The sequence below is a fragment of the Lineus longissimus genome, chromosome 11, assembly GCF_910592395.1.
Source record: "Lineus longissimus chromosome 11, tnLinLong1.2, whole genome shotgun sequence".
NCBI classification, from domain to species: Eukaryota; Metazoa; Nemertea; class Pilidiophora; order Heteronemertea; family Lineidae; genus Lineus; species Lineus longissimus.
In genome coordinates, this window is record NC_088318.1 from 11,933,318 (window position 1) to 11,950,610 (window position 17,293).

At 41.4% G+C, this 17,293-nt stretch overlaps 4 protein-coding genes across 7 annotated transcripts in view; 3 read left to right on the forward strand and 1 right to left on the reverse strand.

The window, feature by feature from the left end:
* The first annotated feature begins 379 nt into the window (after positions 1-379).
* LOC135495563 (NF-kappa-B-activating protein-like) lies at positions 380-3,314 on the forward strand. The gene is made up of 5 exons (XM_064784354.1): positions 380-523; positions 968-1,113; positions 1,298-1,389; positions 1,775-1,836; positions 2,421-3,314. Exons 1-5 carry the CDS (start codon positions 414-416, stop codon positions 3,064-3,066), a joined length of 1,056 nt encoding a protein of 351 aa, XP_064640424.1. The 5' UTR covers positions 380-413; the 3' UTR covers positions 3,067-3,314.
* Positions 3,315-4,511: 1,197 nt separating this feature from the next.
* On the forward strand, positions 4,512-7,176 carry LOC135495562 (uncharacterized). Of its 3 annotated transcripts, none has more exons than XM_064784352.1 (3): positions 4,512-4,774; positions 5,213-6,238; positions 6,815-7,176. In XM_064784352.1, the coding sequence occupies exons 2-3, from the start codon at positions 5,233-5,235 to the stop codon at positions 6,979-6,981; spliced, it is 1,173 nt and encodes a 390-aa protein (XP_064640422.1). In that variant the 5' UTR covers positions 4,512-4,774; positions 5,213-5,232; the 3' UTR covers positions 6,982-7,176. The 3 variants fall into 3 exon arrangements, with proteins under 3 accessions (XP_064640422.1, XP_064640421.1, XP_064640423.1); XM_064784351.1 differs by having other exon boundaries at positions 4,512-4,744; XM_064784353.1 differs by having other exon boundaries at positions 4,512-4,710.
* A 55-nt stretch (positions 7,177-7,231) lies between these two features.
* LOC135495564 (uncharacterized) lies at positions 7,232-9,681 on the reverse strand. The gene is made up of 3 exons (XM_064784355.1): positions 9,251-9,681; positions 8,674-8,771; positions 7,232-8,330 (listed from the first exon to the last, which is right to left on the reverse strand). Exons 1-3 carry the CDS (start codon positions 9,507-9,509, stop codon positions 7,797-7,799), a joined length of 891 nt encoding a protein of 296 aa, XP_064640425.1. The 5' UTR covers positions 9,510-9,681; the 3' UTR covers positions 7,232-7,796.
* A 1,061-nt stretch (positions 9,682-10,742) lies between these two features.
* The window catches only part of LOC135495713 (TOX high mobility group box family member 3-like), a 95,355-nt gene continuing 88,804 nt past the window's right edge, over positions 10,743-17,293 (forward strand). The window contains exon 1 of one of the 2 annotated variants that reach the window (XM_064784582.1): positions 10,743-10,759. The gene's annotated coding sequence lies outside the window, so the exon portion shown is untranslated. Of the gene's footprint in view, positions 10,760-11,846; positions 11,890-17,293 lie in introns of those variants that run through there. The other variant, XM_064784581.1, reaches the window with a different exon arrangement.

A 17,293-nucleotide genomic window follows, 5' to 3' on the forward strand; every position in this document is an offset into this window, starting at 1 on the left:
AATATGCTAGGTTCTTAGCATGCGCAAAATTGGGGATGGAGCACTGCTAAGGCAAAGTTATTGTAGGCTACGTTTCGTCAAATTGTTCTCGTCGTCTTGGACATTGAGTCATACCATTATCTTCAGAGTGACACATGAAATTCATTATGTGACACCTGTTAAATGTCTACTGGTAATAGTATGAAAGCTGGCTGCCACACCCAACACCAATGACACATTATGATGATGCCATGTGCCACGCCCACTTTTAGTTGACGGATGGTGCTGTCACCTAACAGAGAAAAGAAGAACTGAAATCATCATGGATTCCCTCTATTTTTACTAGTTCCCGCGAACTAATGGTGGCGCTGAAGAACTCCGACATCCCTCAATGTGTTAATGGAGGATGTAACAAATCGCAATTTTGAACACTGATGGATCGAAAAAGACCAAATTATTCCCGCGACAGGGATCGCGATTATGACAGGGATAGGCAGAAAAAGATAATGAAATATGACGGAGCAGTAAAACAGTCACTTCCACCGTAAGTGGCCTTGGATTTAGGTAGAAAATGGAGTGCTAAGTGTCAGAAAATAACATCATTACTAGGCCTACATAGGAAATTGTGTACAAAATGCACAGGCCACAGTTTACATACGTCATACGATAGTGTGTATTATTTAGTATGAATAAGAGTAAGACAGCCGTTGTATCCGCCTGCGTATTTGCATTCCTGCATTGCCATGCCATTTATACTACAGAACATGAAGTGCCGGTTACTGATAACTGGCCATGCACGAGAACAGGGAGTAGGGCTCACCGCCCTCGCCCTACAACTCCATTTTTTGGTTCACCGCATTGGTGGATGCCTGGATAAGGATGGATGTTGTTGACATCGCACCGTACCAGTAACAATACCAGGTGCCCAATACCATCCCAGTCGGATGGGCCTGATCAGGTTTTCCTCTCATTCTTTATACTATTCCAGTCAGGGTGGCAATCCCCGGGAACAAGAAGACCGCCACCTAGAGGAGAAGAGAGAGATGAGAGAACTCATGTTACGTGAACATGTGTCGAACAATCCGAATAAGGGGCCGTGGGCATCGATTGGCAAAGATGTGAAAGTTGTCCAATGTAAGTACAAGCCTACCTATCATAACAGAAGCACAGTTAAAGTGAAATCATGAACAGAATCCTAGGGTTCGAAATTGGGGGTCCGGAAATTGGTGTCCCTGCATTGATTAAGAAAAGGCATTTTTACTCTCAAAGCACAAAATGTGTTTAAAATTGAAATGTATTTGTCATCTCTGGTTTTTAGGTTGGCGCTGCAAAGATTATGGACATCGCTCTGGAGATCAAGAGTGTCGGTTGTTAACGCAGAAAAACAAGTCAACAGAAATCTTTAGATTTGTAAGTATCATATTCAGTATCATGTATTAGCATGCAAGAAGGGGGAGGATATTTGTAAAATTGAAGTCGTGACACAACATCAGGGGGCTAATATCCAAGAGGGTCGTGATGTTGATGATGGTTATGCTGAGGTTGTGTTATATTGACTAGCACCACTGACCCTTCCAGAAACTTCTGATATGCTTGACCCAACATGAAAGAAAAGTCTTGGAAAGATACACATACACTTCATTATCTTCATTTAAAGAATGCAACCCTGTATTAATTTATGGAGAGAAAACAATTCATTGTGGTAATATGCTAAAAATATATTTTTCACAGTACTGGTATTATTATCAAGACTTCTTCTGGTTGATAAGACTGTGTTATTATATATTTTCCCTAGGAACATGAAGATCCCATGCATAAATATTTTGAAGAGAGGAAGAGAAAAGAAAAAGAGGAAAGGTAACAAATTTGAAAGCACTACCATAACCAGATTCGCATCGCCTTCTTGTCTTAACGAATTCCGACCTGATACATATATCACTTTCTCCATAAGAGACCTTGTCACAGTCCCTTTCTCACTCATCAGGAGACTTCATTCCTCTCTAAGAGGGCAGACCCTGAAGGAGTCAAAAAAAGATGATGTTCCGTCCCAGCTGCATTTTAGGGTACTGACACAAATACAAATACTTTGTGCGCAATAATGCAGTTATGAGATCAACTCAACTGGAAACAAAAAATACTGATCTCGCCTAGATATGCTTTTGCAAAAGTGTTGTTGATGAAAATTTATATTTTGGGAGTTACTCAAGATCAAAAGTATACAATGTTTTTTGTATCATCTGGTTTACCATATACATGTAGCAGAGCAGTGTGGTGCAATAGGAGACTCGTGTCTGGTAGTACAACTACAAGCTTATTCTTTTTCTTGAGTTGATATTAACAGATTGTTCAAGAATGTAGATGTACCCATTCTTGCAATTTATTCTATTCAGTGTTTGACCTGTCTTCATTTTCTGTGTACCTATTTTGTTATTGTATTTCAGAGTGGAACAGTTGAAGCTACTTTTAGAAGATTCCTCTACAGACAGTGATAGTAACAGTGACAGTTCATCCTCTCGTAGCCCTCAAAGAGAAAAACATAAGAAGTGCAAGAAAAAGAAAAAGGACGTAAAATCAAAGACAAATAAACATAAGCCAAAAACAAAGAAAATAAAAGTCAAATCTAAAAAGGATCAGACTCGAAAGAAAAGTAAAAGAGAAAAGAAAAAGCAGTCCAAAAAATCAAATTCTTGTTCTCCCAAATGTAACAGCGAAACTGGTTTAAAAATGTTGCGGACGCAAGATCATATCAATAGTGACGATGTTAAATTGGATGCTACTTCTTTGAACTGTGATAAAGGTGATCAACATGTGAAACATGATGTGAGGGAAACAGCCAGTTATGGTCCATCTCCACGCGATATTCCAACTCGCATTCAAACTATTTGTGAGTTGAAGGGTCGGCCGGTTCACGTTGCATCCATTAAGAACAATTTTAGTAGTTCTGAGGACCAGAAGGCGTCTAGTGTGCCAAAAGACATTGCGAATTCGGATGCTGGACGACCAGCTGTATCTGAATCGGAGTTGCAGAGGGAATTGAGACGCTTTCGGATAGAATCTCTCCAGCTGAAGGGCCAAGTGCTGATCTAATGTGACGTATACCGGTACAGTGGCACCTCCCTTAGTGAACACCTCTACATGAAGGACACTCTCTCTATTGAGGACACCCTCTCTATTAAGGACACTAGTTTTTGTCCCAAGTTGGTTGTTTTCATTCAATTTGACCTCTCTAATCAGGACATGGATGTCACAACCGTAAGGACAACCATCAAACCTGGTGGAAAATTCACTGTTTTCATTTGAGGGCAACGTCATAAATTTTATCAATAAAACCAAAAGCGATTTTTTTCTTCATTTATATTAGCTTTTATTCTATGTTATTGAAAACCTGATACATGCATATTTATGAAAAATGTAATTGTACATGTGGCCATCTCCCCAAGACCGTGCTATAGAAATTGGCAATCCCTGCTAAGGACCATTGTCTATCCCTCTTCCAGTTTGCTGGTTCATTCAATCTGGATAAATATGCTGGTGATCACTAAGAATGCATAGATTTTCTGGTTTCATGTCTTCCAAAAACTGCCAGGCGCTATTGTCTCTATCCTCGACCATCGTACTGGCATCGTCATTGAATCGAAAATCCAATGCATTTCTGATTTCAAAATCATACATTTCGTCTGAGGACAAATATAAATAGTCCATCCACTTGGCCAGGACTTTATCACAGAGTTCTTTCGATGCGAGATTGGCAAGAGATGCACAATATGGATGATCCAATGGCAAAGTTTTTAGAGCCCTCAATCTTGCCTTCCCCCTTGACATGGTGAACTTATTCTCCAACTGTGACTGGATGGATGTTCTTTGTAGCGATCCTGGCCTATCACCTTTGTTGTTGGAATTGTTCACATTTAGATTTGCTGTGTTTTCAGATGGTGGAAATATTATCTTCAGTGGTCGAAGTGAAGACGATTTCTCATTGGATGACGTCGAATCTCCACTACTGTGAGTGTCCGTTCTGACATGACTGACACTGACAGGTTTGAATGACCACAGTTCTCTGTTTTTTGTTGCCCCAGCTTTTCTTGAGCGTGATAATTTACTGGGGGCACCTCCTCTGGATGATGAAGACTTTTTAACTTCCCCTTTTGCTGTAAAATTGAAGGACGCCATGTCGAGTGTGTTCGTCAAGTTGTCCTGCAAAGCGTCTGCACTTAAAATATTTTCAAGAGATTTAGCAACTTTTGGAGCCTGTACTTTTTCCTCTGTGGGAGTATCAGAGACGCACTTGAAGCCAAGATCATCCATCACCATTTTGTAGTAATCGGGCTCGTCACAAGTGTCATCACCACAAGCACAATCTGAATCTGAGGGACAGGGACGAGGTGCCACACCCACTCCTGGACCAACCTGGGCTTCTGACAAACATGCCAACAAAGCTTGAACTGCACTGTTTGATTCGTCTTCAATCCCTTTACTCACTTGCTTTGGCATTCTTACGCCTGTGTGAAAAACAAACTTGAGCAATATTGAGTTAATTGTGAGGAAACGTGAATAAATCGAGTGTCTTCACTGACAATGTGGGTCGTTTCGTCTGCTAGGAAATCCCCTGCCTCTTTATCAGCTGGTAGAGATGACGTCATTTGGGGAAATACCAAGATGGAACTTCCTGAAGAAATTTGACAAAATTCTGATAATTTTCACCATTTTCCCAGCCCAGATCTAATATAAGAAGTTGATCACTCGTTCTGGCGAATCAATAACACATGTAAATTATTACTATCTGGGAAGAATGCAGGTTATGGTGTTGTATTTGCTAATTGCAGCATACGCGAGTCATGAACTAACTGAAGTGGTTTCACTTTTCACTGGATTCACCAGCAGTGCAGTAGCCCTACACACCATGTCCATGTACACTGGCTACACTGCAGTTGTTGTTGGTCTTTCTTTGGGTCAGCACTGCCACTGCACTGGCCACTGTCGCTGGAGTTCGCCGTCATGCCTGCATGCTTGGCATGCATAATTGTGTATTGATCTAATACAGGTCCACTTTCAACATTATTTCGGCTTAACAGGCCTGGTGTCCCGCTCCCAGCTATAGGATTGTCGGGAAGTGAGGAAGAGGAAATTCTTCATGCCAATGACACGCCCCACCAATGACATTGTGATGTTAAGTTGGAGTTCAATACAGTCTCCTCTCGCCTTTGCCATTAAATGCCTTATTTTGCTTTTTCAGGTAGTTGTTCTCGATGCAAGATGGCATCCAACATACTCAACCGTATTTCTTCCCCTTGCCGTCAGAAATTTTCAACAAGAATATGGCAGGGACTCCGACATGATCATAAATCTGCTAGTAAAAGAACATTTCAATCTCGTGTGTCAAGTTACGAAAACAGGAAAACACTGTTGCCTCAGTCTCAGATGCAGATAAGGAACGGCGATGACAATTGCCTATTGGGTCTTCAGCTTAGAAGTTTTTCTACAATAAGTTGTTCATTTAAAATGATTGTGCTGACTGAGTTCTCTAAGTCTGACTGCTGTAGGGAGCCCAGGCGTCAGTATTCGATAGAGTTAGATTCTACAGATGTGCGAGGACGTTCTTTAGACAAAAAAATTTACTTCTTGATTGAGAAGTGGTACTTGGAAGAAGCAGTCGACCTGGTGAAGCGCTCTGTGTTGTTGGGGGTCCTGCCCAGTGGTAACACCATGGTCAGTCTTCTCAAACACTTGACTGACGTAGGTGATGTAGAAAACTCAATAGAACTTACGAACATTCTTCTCGAGCATCATCTTGTTCTTAAAAAGAATATATTCCCGCACCTTACTAAAGTGTTTTATAACAGTGGTCTGATTGAAGAAGGAATCAAATTCATGGAGTTGAATTACAATGCAACGAAAAAATTTCAGGACATTGAAACTCTTTTTGCTTTGGTTGCTTCACTGACATTCAGAGAGTTTGCGGATAAATCATACATGATAGAGAAGTTTGTCGACGAGTGTGCGGAAGAGGACAAATATAGGGCTATGGCACACCTATGGAAGTGTTATATGCTAGCAGAGCAGTTTGAAAAAGCAGACAACATTTTGGAGACAAACAAAGAGGAATTGAAATCCCTGTTGCCGATGGTAATCAATGAGATCTGCCAGATGAAAGACCGAGTGGAGGTCGACAGAGAGGTGGTGATGTCTCGGTTGTGCGACATGGAAAACTTAAGCAAAAAGCAAAGGGCCTATGCATACGAGACACTGCTAAGTATTTTAGGTGGGTTGATTTCTTCTTTTTCTTATTCAGCGTTTGCTCTGCACTTGGAAGAGTTATTCTCCTGGGAGTATTCCTCTTCTAAGGCAGAATGAGCGTATTTTCATGCCACCCGAGTTAAGCACAAGTTGGTGTTGTGCATCCATCTCCGGCCAGGGAGAATAGTCGACTACAAGCTACTGTCCACTTTGATGGTGTTATACTTGCACTAGCATAGGCATCAGTACAAGGAACCTCAGTTTTATGTCTTGTGTAAAGACAAAGCTATTTAGGGTATTGTGTCGTGCTCAAGGAGGCTAAGATGAATGAAAGATCCTTCTAAGAGTTGACCCCATGACTTCCTGATTATGAAGCTGACACTCCACTTGACCACTGATCTCCCTGGATTTTATGTGAACTAAATATAACTGTACATGTACTGTTATTTTCTACCAGACTATGAGAGGAGTACCTTTGGATTTCCCAAAGAGCATTCTGTCTGCAGCCTTGTCTTCATCAGCTGCAATGGCTGCAATCACAGCAGGCCATCATCATGCTCACGGGACTAAATTAAAAACTATCTATCCTTTTTCTCTTCAGACTCCAAGCAAAGTTGGAAGCAACTTCTAGACATTCTGATGAAAGCTCGTGGCCTGGCATTACCCTTGCCAAGAATTCAGGTGGATCGCTACATTAAAAACTTGGAATATGCAGAAGAAAGGGAGGTGGACATTGAAGAATTAAGAAAGTGGTCTCAGATTTTGTGATAGTGATGATGATGTCTGCTATGGTGTGCCAATGCAAGAGTAAATGCCATGGGATTTCGGAAAGACTTTATTTTCAAAACCAAGTATAAATGATATAAATTGACATTAACCTGGCTGTGGTTGTGGCAGAATTGATTAGTGTTGATTGCCAATTACAAATTTGCAAATAAATTGAGTCTTTGTCCTTTGTTGTGACTTTGTCCTTGTGACTTTATCCTATGCTGTGACTTTGTCCTTTGTTTTGACCTTGTGCTTTGCTGCGACTTTGTCCTTCTATGTTCAGAAAGGCTAAAGACAGTGTACTTTGCATCTGTACCTGACAACAATATTAAGAGTTACCTCAGACTTTGTTATGAAATGCCAATTTGAAGGTAGAGACAGTATCCCGAGTGACCTAAAGAAAACGAAATGCCTGCATGACCTGCAATATACATCACTATAAATTGCGTTTGTCTGTCCTTTCATGTTGACATGGACTAAAAATTCTATTATTCAACACGTTCAAATGTGTGTCCACCAAAAACACTCTGACCATACTGTTCTTCTAACAGAAGTAGTCCGTGATTAGCCTCACTCCATCTTGACACACCAGACTCCCAGATAGCACATAGCCTTTATCCAGCTCTACATGCTTTCCTGTAAAGGTGCAGATTGGATCAATTGGGGTTAGACTCCCAGGGCAATCCATTGCGTCACCCTAATTGGATCTTCTTAGTGTGAGGGGAGAGGCGGGCCCACTGCATCCGGAGTGTAATTGGGGGAAGATGGACCACCTGATGATCATGTAGTATTTGTGATACCAATTGATGTGAAATCTAAACCTTCAATTCCCGTTTTGTCAGCGCATCTCGGGGTGCAAGATATTTACAAACGTCATCATCATCACTTTCATCATCAACATCATCAGTATCGTCTTCATTTTCATAACTCTTAAACCCATCTTTTCGACTGCTGTTCCTCCCTGAACCTTTCTTAGTTTTGCTTGAACGCTTTTTGGAAGTTTTGTCAACTTCGTCTTGTTCCAATGTCGCATCGTTTGGCGGAATATTTGTATGAATTTCTCGACCATCATCATTATCATCATCATCATCATCATCATCATCATCATCATCATTATCATTAACATGATTGATGAACCCATCCTTTCTACCACTACTCCCTCGCCTTAAACCCTTCTTTGTTTGAATTGAGCGCTTCTTGGAAACTCTGCTGTCGCCTTGTTCCGATTCTGTTGACTTGTCTTCCATCCATTCTTTGTTGGCTGCGGGAAGTATAGTTGACTCGTCCGTGTGGTCGTCTGCGTCGTGGTCGGGCTCGAAAAATGTAAGCACCATGTCAGATTCTGATATCTGAAATATATAGGAATCGATTGAACCGCGTTGTTCAAGTGCCCCATGCTACGTTCTATCGGTATTACAGCTCCATAACTATTCCATCTCATATAGTACCAGAACTAGATGCGTTGCCCGAAGTCCTGCCAAAAAATGTTGCTCAGTCCCGGCTTCACAGATAAATTCCCGAGGCAGGCCATTCGTCACCCTAAACATCTTGAAACCACTGCGTCTGGAGTCTACTCAGGGAAGGCTGTACCCAAAGAAGGAACAACTATGCGACGGACGGACAAAGAGAAAATATATCTTAGTTTGTCGTCGACAAAAAGATCTCAAAAGGGCAATACACATATGAACGTACCCTTTGTGGAAGTTGGATGAGCCTCTTGACGTAATCATCAAGGTCGGGTAAGCGTTGATCAGCAAGCTTCTTTGAATTCGGCGTCAACCATTTTCGTGCTGAAATATAACAAAGAGACCGCTAATATAAATAAGTGGGACAAAGCGAGGAAAGGGTATAGTACTATGGCTTCGTGTCGGACAGAATGATATATCAGCTATTGATAAGCTGGAGATCATGACCTCATAATCATCATGGGATCGGGGCGGGACCTTCCATCCTAGAGCTCAGGCCAACACTCCACACTATCAACCGACCTTGTGTCACATCCTGTATTTTTACGTCGATCGCCCGACTTTGAAAGTTGTCGTTTAGCACTTGATGATATTAGGCCCGTTTATTCCAAACGAGGACTGTATAGGTGAAGCATATACGACCAGTCGGACGTGACTGAATGATGAAGCACAGTGCGATTTTAATAACCGTGGCCTGAATAACCTGCACTCCGAACGCAATGGACCAGCCTCGACCTGAAGTCGCCTCGTCCTCTCAAGGAATGACGACGAAATAGACTGTCCCGGGAATTAAAATAACCTACCTGGCAGGCACGGGATAACCCTGGTCGCCGGTCTAGCCTCTTCTGGAAATCTATCCAAAATTCTTTTCTTGAGGTCAACGAAGTCATCATACATCCTCCTTGTGGTGGTCCTGCCTCCGTATGACCAAGACACATCTATGATGAACTCGTAGTCTTTTCTAACCGGCCACCGCCTTTTGACCACTTCGTAACCGATGACTTGAGCGTCCAGAATCCTGGCATTTGTGCACGAACATTCATTCCAAACGCGGGAAGCCATGGTATGGTTTATCTCATGAAACGTGTCCCAATGGGGTGAGTTGGACCCTCAACCAGCGAGTTGCGAAAATTAAACTGGCATTTAATTCACTATAATCCAAAAAATTGTCTTCAAAACACCCCGGTCCAAACCCGACAATGTAACTTCTCCTCAGTAGGCCTACATGCATGCGAAATGGACTGTCTAGACTTTGAAAGCCCTGCGTAGGCCTGTGACTTATTATATTCAGGCATAGTGACCTCAAACTTTTTCATCTGTATCTTGTTCTGAGTAAGTGTCCTAATTGTAGAAAGATATCGTTTTAGTTCATGCCGGGGTATCTGATGGACTATGACCTCTCATATCTTAACTGATGGTGGGGTTAACTCACTCGGGTCGCAGTGGATCGACTTCGTCCTTTCCCATTGAATGAATAGGACGACAAAATATTGACTGTCTGAGGGAATGCCTCGTTAGTCGAGTCTTTGGCCTGGCCTGGCCGCCTTTTGCCCCATCCTGCCGGGCCCATTGCCAAGTTTCACCGGACTCGGGGATTGAGAATGAAGGTCTTCCAGTAAGATTCCTGAGTATCTTCTTAGGCAGTGCAACAATACACTTCGGACGCATGCCTGCAGGCGGTCACCCCCCGTCCCTCCAATCCGCATGCTGACGAATTTTCTGCCTCGGGAGTAGGCAATATTTGCTCTAAAAGCGTCCTGAGATTTATCAGAGTGTGAGGCGTCTTCTCCTGTGTCCTTTCAAGTTTCTCGTCGTCTTTTTATACCCTTCCCCCGGTCTGCAAGTTAGGCGGCCAAGTCAGCATGACCATGGCCGGATTGGACCCTCTTTAATAACATTTGGTCCAAAGCCTATGGCAATCATTACAATGACCAGCTTGTATCTCATGGTAGGCATGATATTTTTAGGATCGATTGAGGTCTTGAATAACTATGAGCGAGACCCACAGGTCTCTGGCTTTGACTGGTCATTGAGCCTATTCTACTCTACTGTAGTAGCCTTGGATAGTCACAGCGTTCAGATGGTGAGACAATGACATACATCAGTTAAATCAGGGAGCAGCCGGGAGCCGGGAGGGTAGAAAGAAAGTAGGCACTGATAGAGAGGTAAGAGCAGACCTAATTGGGAAGCTGAAGACCACCAGCGGCAGAACCTGGAGAAGGTGGCGGCCACGACGTATTTGATCTTGCAGTGACACCTGTCGTTAAAACTGTGAACTAAATCAGTCGACCTTTTAATAATCTCGAAAAAAGGTAAATTTTCTAAATGGTCGGTTGTTTTATATATCGACTAACTGCACCATTGTCAAGATTATATATACAAGCTTCCGAATAAGTTATTGTAGGTCACATTTCGACCACGGTAATGGTGTTTTTGATGATTTTATAGGTAGTCGTTATCTCACGTGTATCTCTCTGTGCATTTTTGTACACAAAGGAGCTGTGCTTGTGATCAGGAAGCCAAATGAACTCGTGTCTGATGTCATGTTCATATTATTGTGAGTAGTCTTGATTGATGAAAGATGAATACGTCACTTCGAAACTTGGGTCCCGACGGGTATGACGATGGTACCGGTACGGATTGCGCATAAATACAGACCTGACCTCACTGTCCTCAGTCGAGTCTCGGACGACTAGTACTCCTGATCCATGATGAATGATATGCATTGAGTGCAACACAGGAGGTATGCCTTAGAGGTCATGTAAGTTGTACTGATGTTAGATCCTGGGCCAAAGTTTTGAAGGGTCGTATTTGAGCAAGTGTACTGTTGGTGTCCCCACTAACAACACGGGTAAAAAGAATATCCTTTCATGTGTTGTTAATGTTAGTGGGGTGTGTTAGTCAGTCGTGAGGGGGGGGGGCAGCTGGGGCTGAGGGTGCCTATTGAGCTCTTATTTTCACATGCCTGTTGTCAGGGCGGACAGATCATATCCAAATTGGAAAAGTATTGACAGTCATTTTCTCCATTCACTATTACAGACTGGAACAATCTCTCTGTCACGAACTGCCTGTCAGTTTAAGGCTTAAGCTTGCCTGTCCCCAAATGCAAAGTTAATTGTGAAACAATGAGCTGCCTAGTATGAAGCAGAAGGGCATTGTCTGGGCGCGTAGAGGATGGGCCAGGACCAACTGGAGCCATGTCAGTGGCCTCAACTCCAGTGTCTCTGGTTTCCTCCTACTTTTATATACATGTATACCTACCTGTTAAGATCACGACACATGTCTCCCAGTACTGTTCACACTCGGCTCTGAATTTCCATCAATCCTCGAGCTGACACCCACCCCCCTCTAGATTTATCGAGATATTCCTTGGCAATGAATTAGTGTGTTTTTTACCTCAGGTCTTATTCCAGAAAAGACTGAATCAAGCAAGGCATTTTAGGTAAGATAATAATTTTCATTTTGATTTGTTTTATTAAATAAAAAAAATGTTGAATGTAGCTTGCTGTCTCTGTCCATAGCTGACAGCAGGGCTTGTTAGCTACTTATATAACCAGTCTATTGGGGAACCAGGCTGATCTTGGGGGCACCACAAAACCGCCAGGGGTACCAGACTGCTGACCCCAGCAGCGCGGTCCAAAAAAGGTTTCCAAAAACTTTTGTTTGTTTTTGACTTCCCAAACAAATTTGGAATTTGGACAAAATGCAGTGCCAGTGGCAGCTTAAGGAGGCCGTCTATAAAGCGCTGACACTATTTCATTTTGATAAGCAAACCAGTTCCATCAAGTTTATCTAGGTGTCTCTGCTGATTTTGCTGACAATGGTTTTATCTGTGTTCCTTTGTGTGTTGCAGACTCTATATTTTGCATAAAATGAATAAATGTTTCGCTTTGTTGTGCAACTGGTTGGTTTCATCTGATGCGGTTACACAGAGGTACTGTTTTTTAATGCATTTGATATTATGTGACAATGCACATCACTGCTGTTTTTGTCTGGCACAATTTATTGTCCTTTGATCATGACTAAAGTTTGAGATGAGGACTTAACCTGACTTGCATGCCTAGAAGTTACCCGTTTGAAAACAAAACGTCCGGCTATCAAATGACCACTTGAAACGTGATAGACATCTGTTGACTGATCTCACTTGGGTACACAAACAGCAAGTTGATTGACGCAGCAAGTCAGAGAGTCCACTTTAGAGTGCTCTCATGAAAAGAGGAATTGAAAAATGTTCCAAGGGGATTTGAACGCTGGAGCTCTGTCTTTGAGTTTTTTCTTTTCGCTCACAAGAGCACCTCTGTAACCTGTCTTGTCTGCTCACTTGTTGTGAGACCAGTTCTATCATGTCGGCCATGGTTGCTTGATGGCCGGGAGTTTGTGTTTTCTTGAGCTTGGTTGTTGGAGTTTTTTTGCGTGCATGTTATTTTGAAAGTTTGCAGCACTTTTATTCATAGTTTGGGATCATTATCTTGCCAAGAAATTGACAATAGGGTCTGGTTACCTTATGAAATGATGTCATACTGAATATACATTCATAGCTGGTCGTTACTGTGATGCTACCCTGTTGCCAGAAGAAAAAATGTTGCACAAAGATTAATTTTTTTAGTTCAAAACTTTTAAAGAAGATACAGCTATTAAAGAGTTTTTTTTCATATGTCTCTTGGTTTGCTAAGATTAATGGCAATGCTTAAAAGTTTACCATAAAAAGAAGCTCGGTTCATTAAGGTGGCCTTTGAAGGAGAAAAAACGTGCTTTAATCCCTTCATCATGACGACATGAAGTTTTATGATGATTTTGTCGTTAATTAAAATTGGAAAATGATCAAAGAATGTCAGGAGTGGAAAAAAATCTTGATATTAAAAACTCATTTTCTCTCTAATCCTCAAAGAATGAGGGATTGCATGTGAGGTTTTCTCATAATAAAGTTTTCATTGGGAAAAGTTATTTCAATTTTTTGTGTATTTGATGATTTTTTAGGGCTCAAAAGGTTGCAAACTCCTCTAACTCACTGAGAAGTCTCATCCACATGTATTATATGTCACCACTTTGATTGATTTTGATGTGTCACTTCAAAACCTTTGTATTTTTGGTTTAGAAAGTTAATTTTGGTTTTCTTTTCCGACGAAATGGGTAAATCTGTTCGTCATGTTTGTGTCACTTGAGTACTTCTGCAGCATTTTTCGTAATCAAGCCAGAATTTTCTTAGCCACCACAAAAGATACAAAGATGGGGGTGGCATCAAATGTAGCTAACAATCAAAGCTGTACGAACATTTACATTGTATGCTAATAATTCCACATGCCCAAAATACGACTAACTACCCATTTTGGTGTGATGGGTCACGTTTATGCAGTACAGGTCATGGACCTTTTCTTATGAAGCTGCTGAGAAACCTGTTGACGGATCAGTACAGCCTCACCTTGAAAAATTCAATATAATCACATCTCCCCCGAGATGAAAAATCCCTTGGAAAAGAAATCTCAGAGTCTGCTGTGGCGACATAATCAACCTAATTGGGTCTAATCAGTAATGAATAATTATGTTAGGTCCTTTCAATCTTTTTGAGTAAACAACTAGATCAGAGGCGAAGATCGGAGCGGAATCTCGATATTGTATGTTCACATCAACCCAGCGGATATTTGACTTTTTTCCAAAGTGCCAGAGAAGTTTTAATATTGGTTATAAAGGATGCTCATTTTCTTTATGGTTTGCATTAAGGGAATTAGTTCTTTATTGCTGGCTCTTTTGAGCTCCTAGAAAATTGCAAGTGGTTTTTTTTTGTTAAAATGTTTGGGCGGCGTCTCATTTGTTGGCGGTTTTGTATAACTCATATGGGAGGCGAGTTATTTTGTTCTATACCGGTACTTGACAATACTTCAGAAACCTAGGGCTACTTAAATTCAAAAATGCCTTGAGGGATATGGAAAAATGTGGCTACATAAACCCTGGCAAGGTCTCTGTTCTAAAGAATTTGAGGGTATGGATACCCTCCAGAGAAATATAGTAAAAACAATTTTTAGACCTGGAATTGTTTTCAACCCTCCCCAAAGGTACCCTCAAAGTGAATACTGGCGGTTAGAGTAACCAGCCAAAAGCCGATGAAAATGAGTCCATAGCATTTCAGCTGAAGTTGCTGGCATGGTGGGTAGGTATCCAATGAAAAACACTAAAGCAAAACCTTCCTGAATGTATAGTAGAGATGGACCTGGAAGTCAACATTGGTCACTCTAAACAGCGATATGAAAATCTGCCGTAGCAGTGCCAATCTTGTCCTCATTGAAGTTCTATCTATTTTAAGTTGATGAATAATTTTGAGTAACCAAATCTAGATGACCACAGCTCCTCAAAAACTAATTATAGTATCAAATTACCAATAAGAAAGGACAAATATTGACCAAATTTTCGTGAACCAACACTCACATTAGTAACATGGTACTTAAAACCGGGAAAGAAATCTGAATTGTGTAATTTTTGCAATATTTATTGCAACTAATACACGCTCTTATTCTCATCTTGGATGTGTATATGTTGATATTATTAGTTGACAAGTATCGAATGGGAGTGACCAAGCTATCATGTTCTCTGGCTTTGGGGCTGGAAAACAGGTGAAGTGGGTTAAAAAAGGAGGAACGTTGTGTTGGGCAGTGTTCCAGGGATTCCAAGAGACTCCAGTCTATGAAAGGATTCTTCATCTTGTCTGCAGAACTTTGGAGAAGTGAGGCGAGACTTTTTTTATTTGTTGGTGCTCGGATCCGCCGACCTCTCGATGTCCGAAATAAGAAAAAAAATTAAAAATTTATATCTAGTCAGTCTCGGATCCGCCGATTCGAACATTACCGATTTTACAAAAAAAAATTATTTTTTTTTTGTACTTTGAGCTCTGACGTCCGACAGTAACTTAAAAGATCAAAAATATTTTTTTCAAAATCAAAATTCGACATGATTGAATTAAAATTAGCTTTGTCGGATTGATCATTCGAATCAAAAGTGCGAATGCCAGACCAGTTCTGCCAGACCTAGACTGGTTCTTGTCCTTTCCTAATGCATCCACAGCAGATATTATGACGAGAACCAGTCGATTGTTATGAGTCTGGCTGCTGACTGTTCAATATGTGAAAATGCACTAGTTTTTTTAGGAAAAAATTTTATTTTTATCCTTCCCTCCGACTTTGAGAAATCCTATCATTTTTTCGAGACCATCAAATCTTTGGAAAAAAACATTTTTTTTGGTTTTTGTTTTTCGTCCTCCTCAAAAATATGTTCCTCCAAAAATCCGAGCACCAACTAATAAAAAAGGTCTCGCCTGAGGCCGAAAAAGGTGTTATCTGGACATGGCATTGCCATTTAAAATTAATCGGTGTTATTGCAAATGGTGAAAATCACTAAAGATGTACTATTTGAGGAGCATTAAAGCCTACTGAGATTTGGGTGTGTTCATATTACAGAACAGCTTCTGACACTTCTACACCTGTCTTCGCACATTGCTCGAAACAATACAACTTTTTAAAAAGTCGTCTTTCCGCCACCACAAAGGTCCGGCAACACCTGATCCCACCATGATCAACCACATCATCCTTTATGTAAGAAATCTCTGTAACAAATCCAAGTCTAACTTTTCTTGTCTGGTATTTTCTTCTGCGTTTGTGACGAAATGCCATGGGTAAATACTCTAGTTTCACCAATCTAAGACCTTTTCTAAAATTCCAAAGTCAGGCCAGTACAGTGGAACCTCACTAGCAGACACCTCCCTATTAAGGACACTAGTTTTTGTCCCAAAGTGGTTGTTTCCATTCAATTTGACCTCTCTAATCAGGACACCTCTCTTTTAAGGGCAGCAATTGTCAGTCCAAAGGGTGTCCCTAATAGACAGGTTATACTAGATGTGCAAATTTTTGTTCCATGACATTTTTAATATCAGCTTAATGGGCCGTGAAAACCGCAAAAAATCTGTACATGTTTTTGTAAGCGGTCGTCGCTCGCGCAAACTTGTCTTGCATGTTTTTGTGAAAGAGGACGTCGGCGAACGCGGTCGTATATCAAAACAGACGTTGGGTGGCGCTCCTACTAAGATCGTTTTCTGGTGATAATTATTCAAAAACTAGGTTTGCAAACTCCACCAAACTTCTAAATCTTGTTTATTGAAAGTGTTTTAGGAGCTTGAAAATATTTTTAACCATATACACCCTATTATTTCGCGTTGGACGCCACTGGTCGCCACTGGACGCTAAATAGGATGACCCGTCTCGAGCGCCACCCAACGTCTGTTTTTTTATACGACCGCGTTCGCCGATGTCCTCTTTCACAAAAACATGTGAGGGAAGTTTGCGCGAGCGCCACCCAACGTCTGTTTTGATATACGACCGCGTTCGCCGACGTCCTCTTTCACAAAAACATGTGAGGGAAGTTTGCGCGAGCGCCACCCAACGTCTGTTTTGATATACGACCGCGTTCTCCGACGTCCTCTTTCACAAAAACATGTGAGGGAAGTTTGCGCGAGCGCCACCCAACGTCTGTTTTGATATACGACCGCGTTCTCCGACGTCCTCTTTCACAAAAACATGCAAGACAAGTTTGCGCGAGCGACGACCGCTTACAAAAACATGTACAGATTTTTTGCTTTTTTCCCGGCCCATACAGCATGTTCAATTTGGATAGACAATGGGTTGGCAAGATTAGTTAATCTATGGTCATGACGTCATGTGTTGGCTTGGCCTTTGTTTTGATTTTGTAATAGTTAACAGAGCAGTCTTAGATAAGTGAAACTAGAGTAACTGCCCACGAAAACCTTTTGGCTTTTCTCAAGTTTTTAACCCTTAGTCTTTATTTTTTGCTCGAGGTTAGGCAAG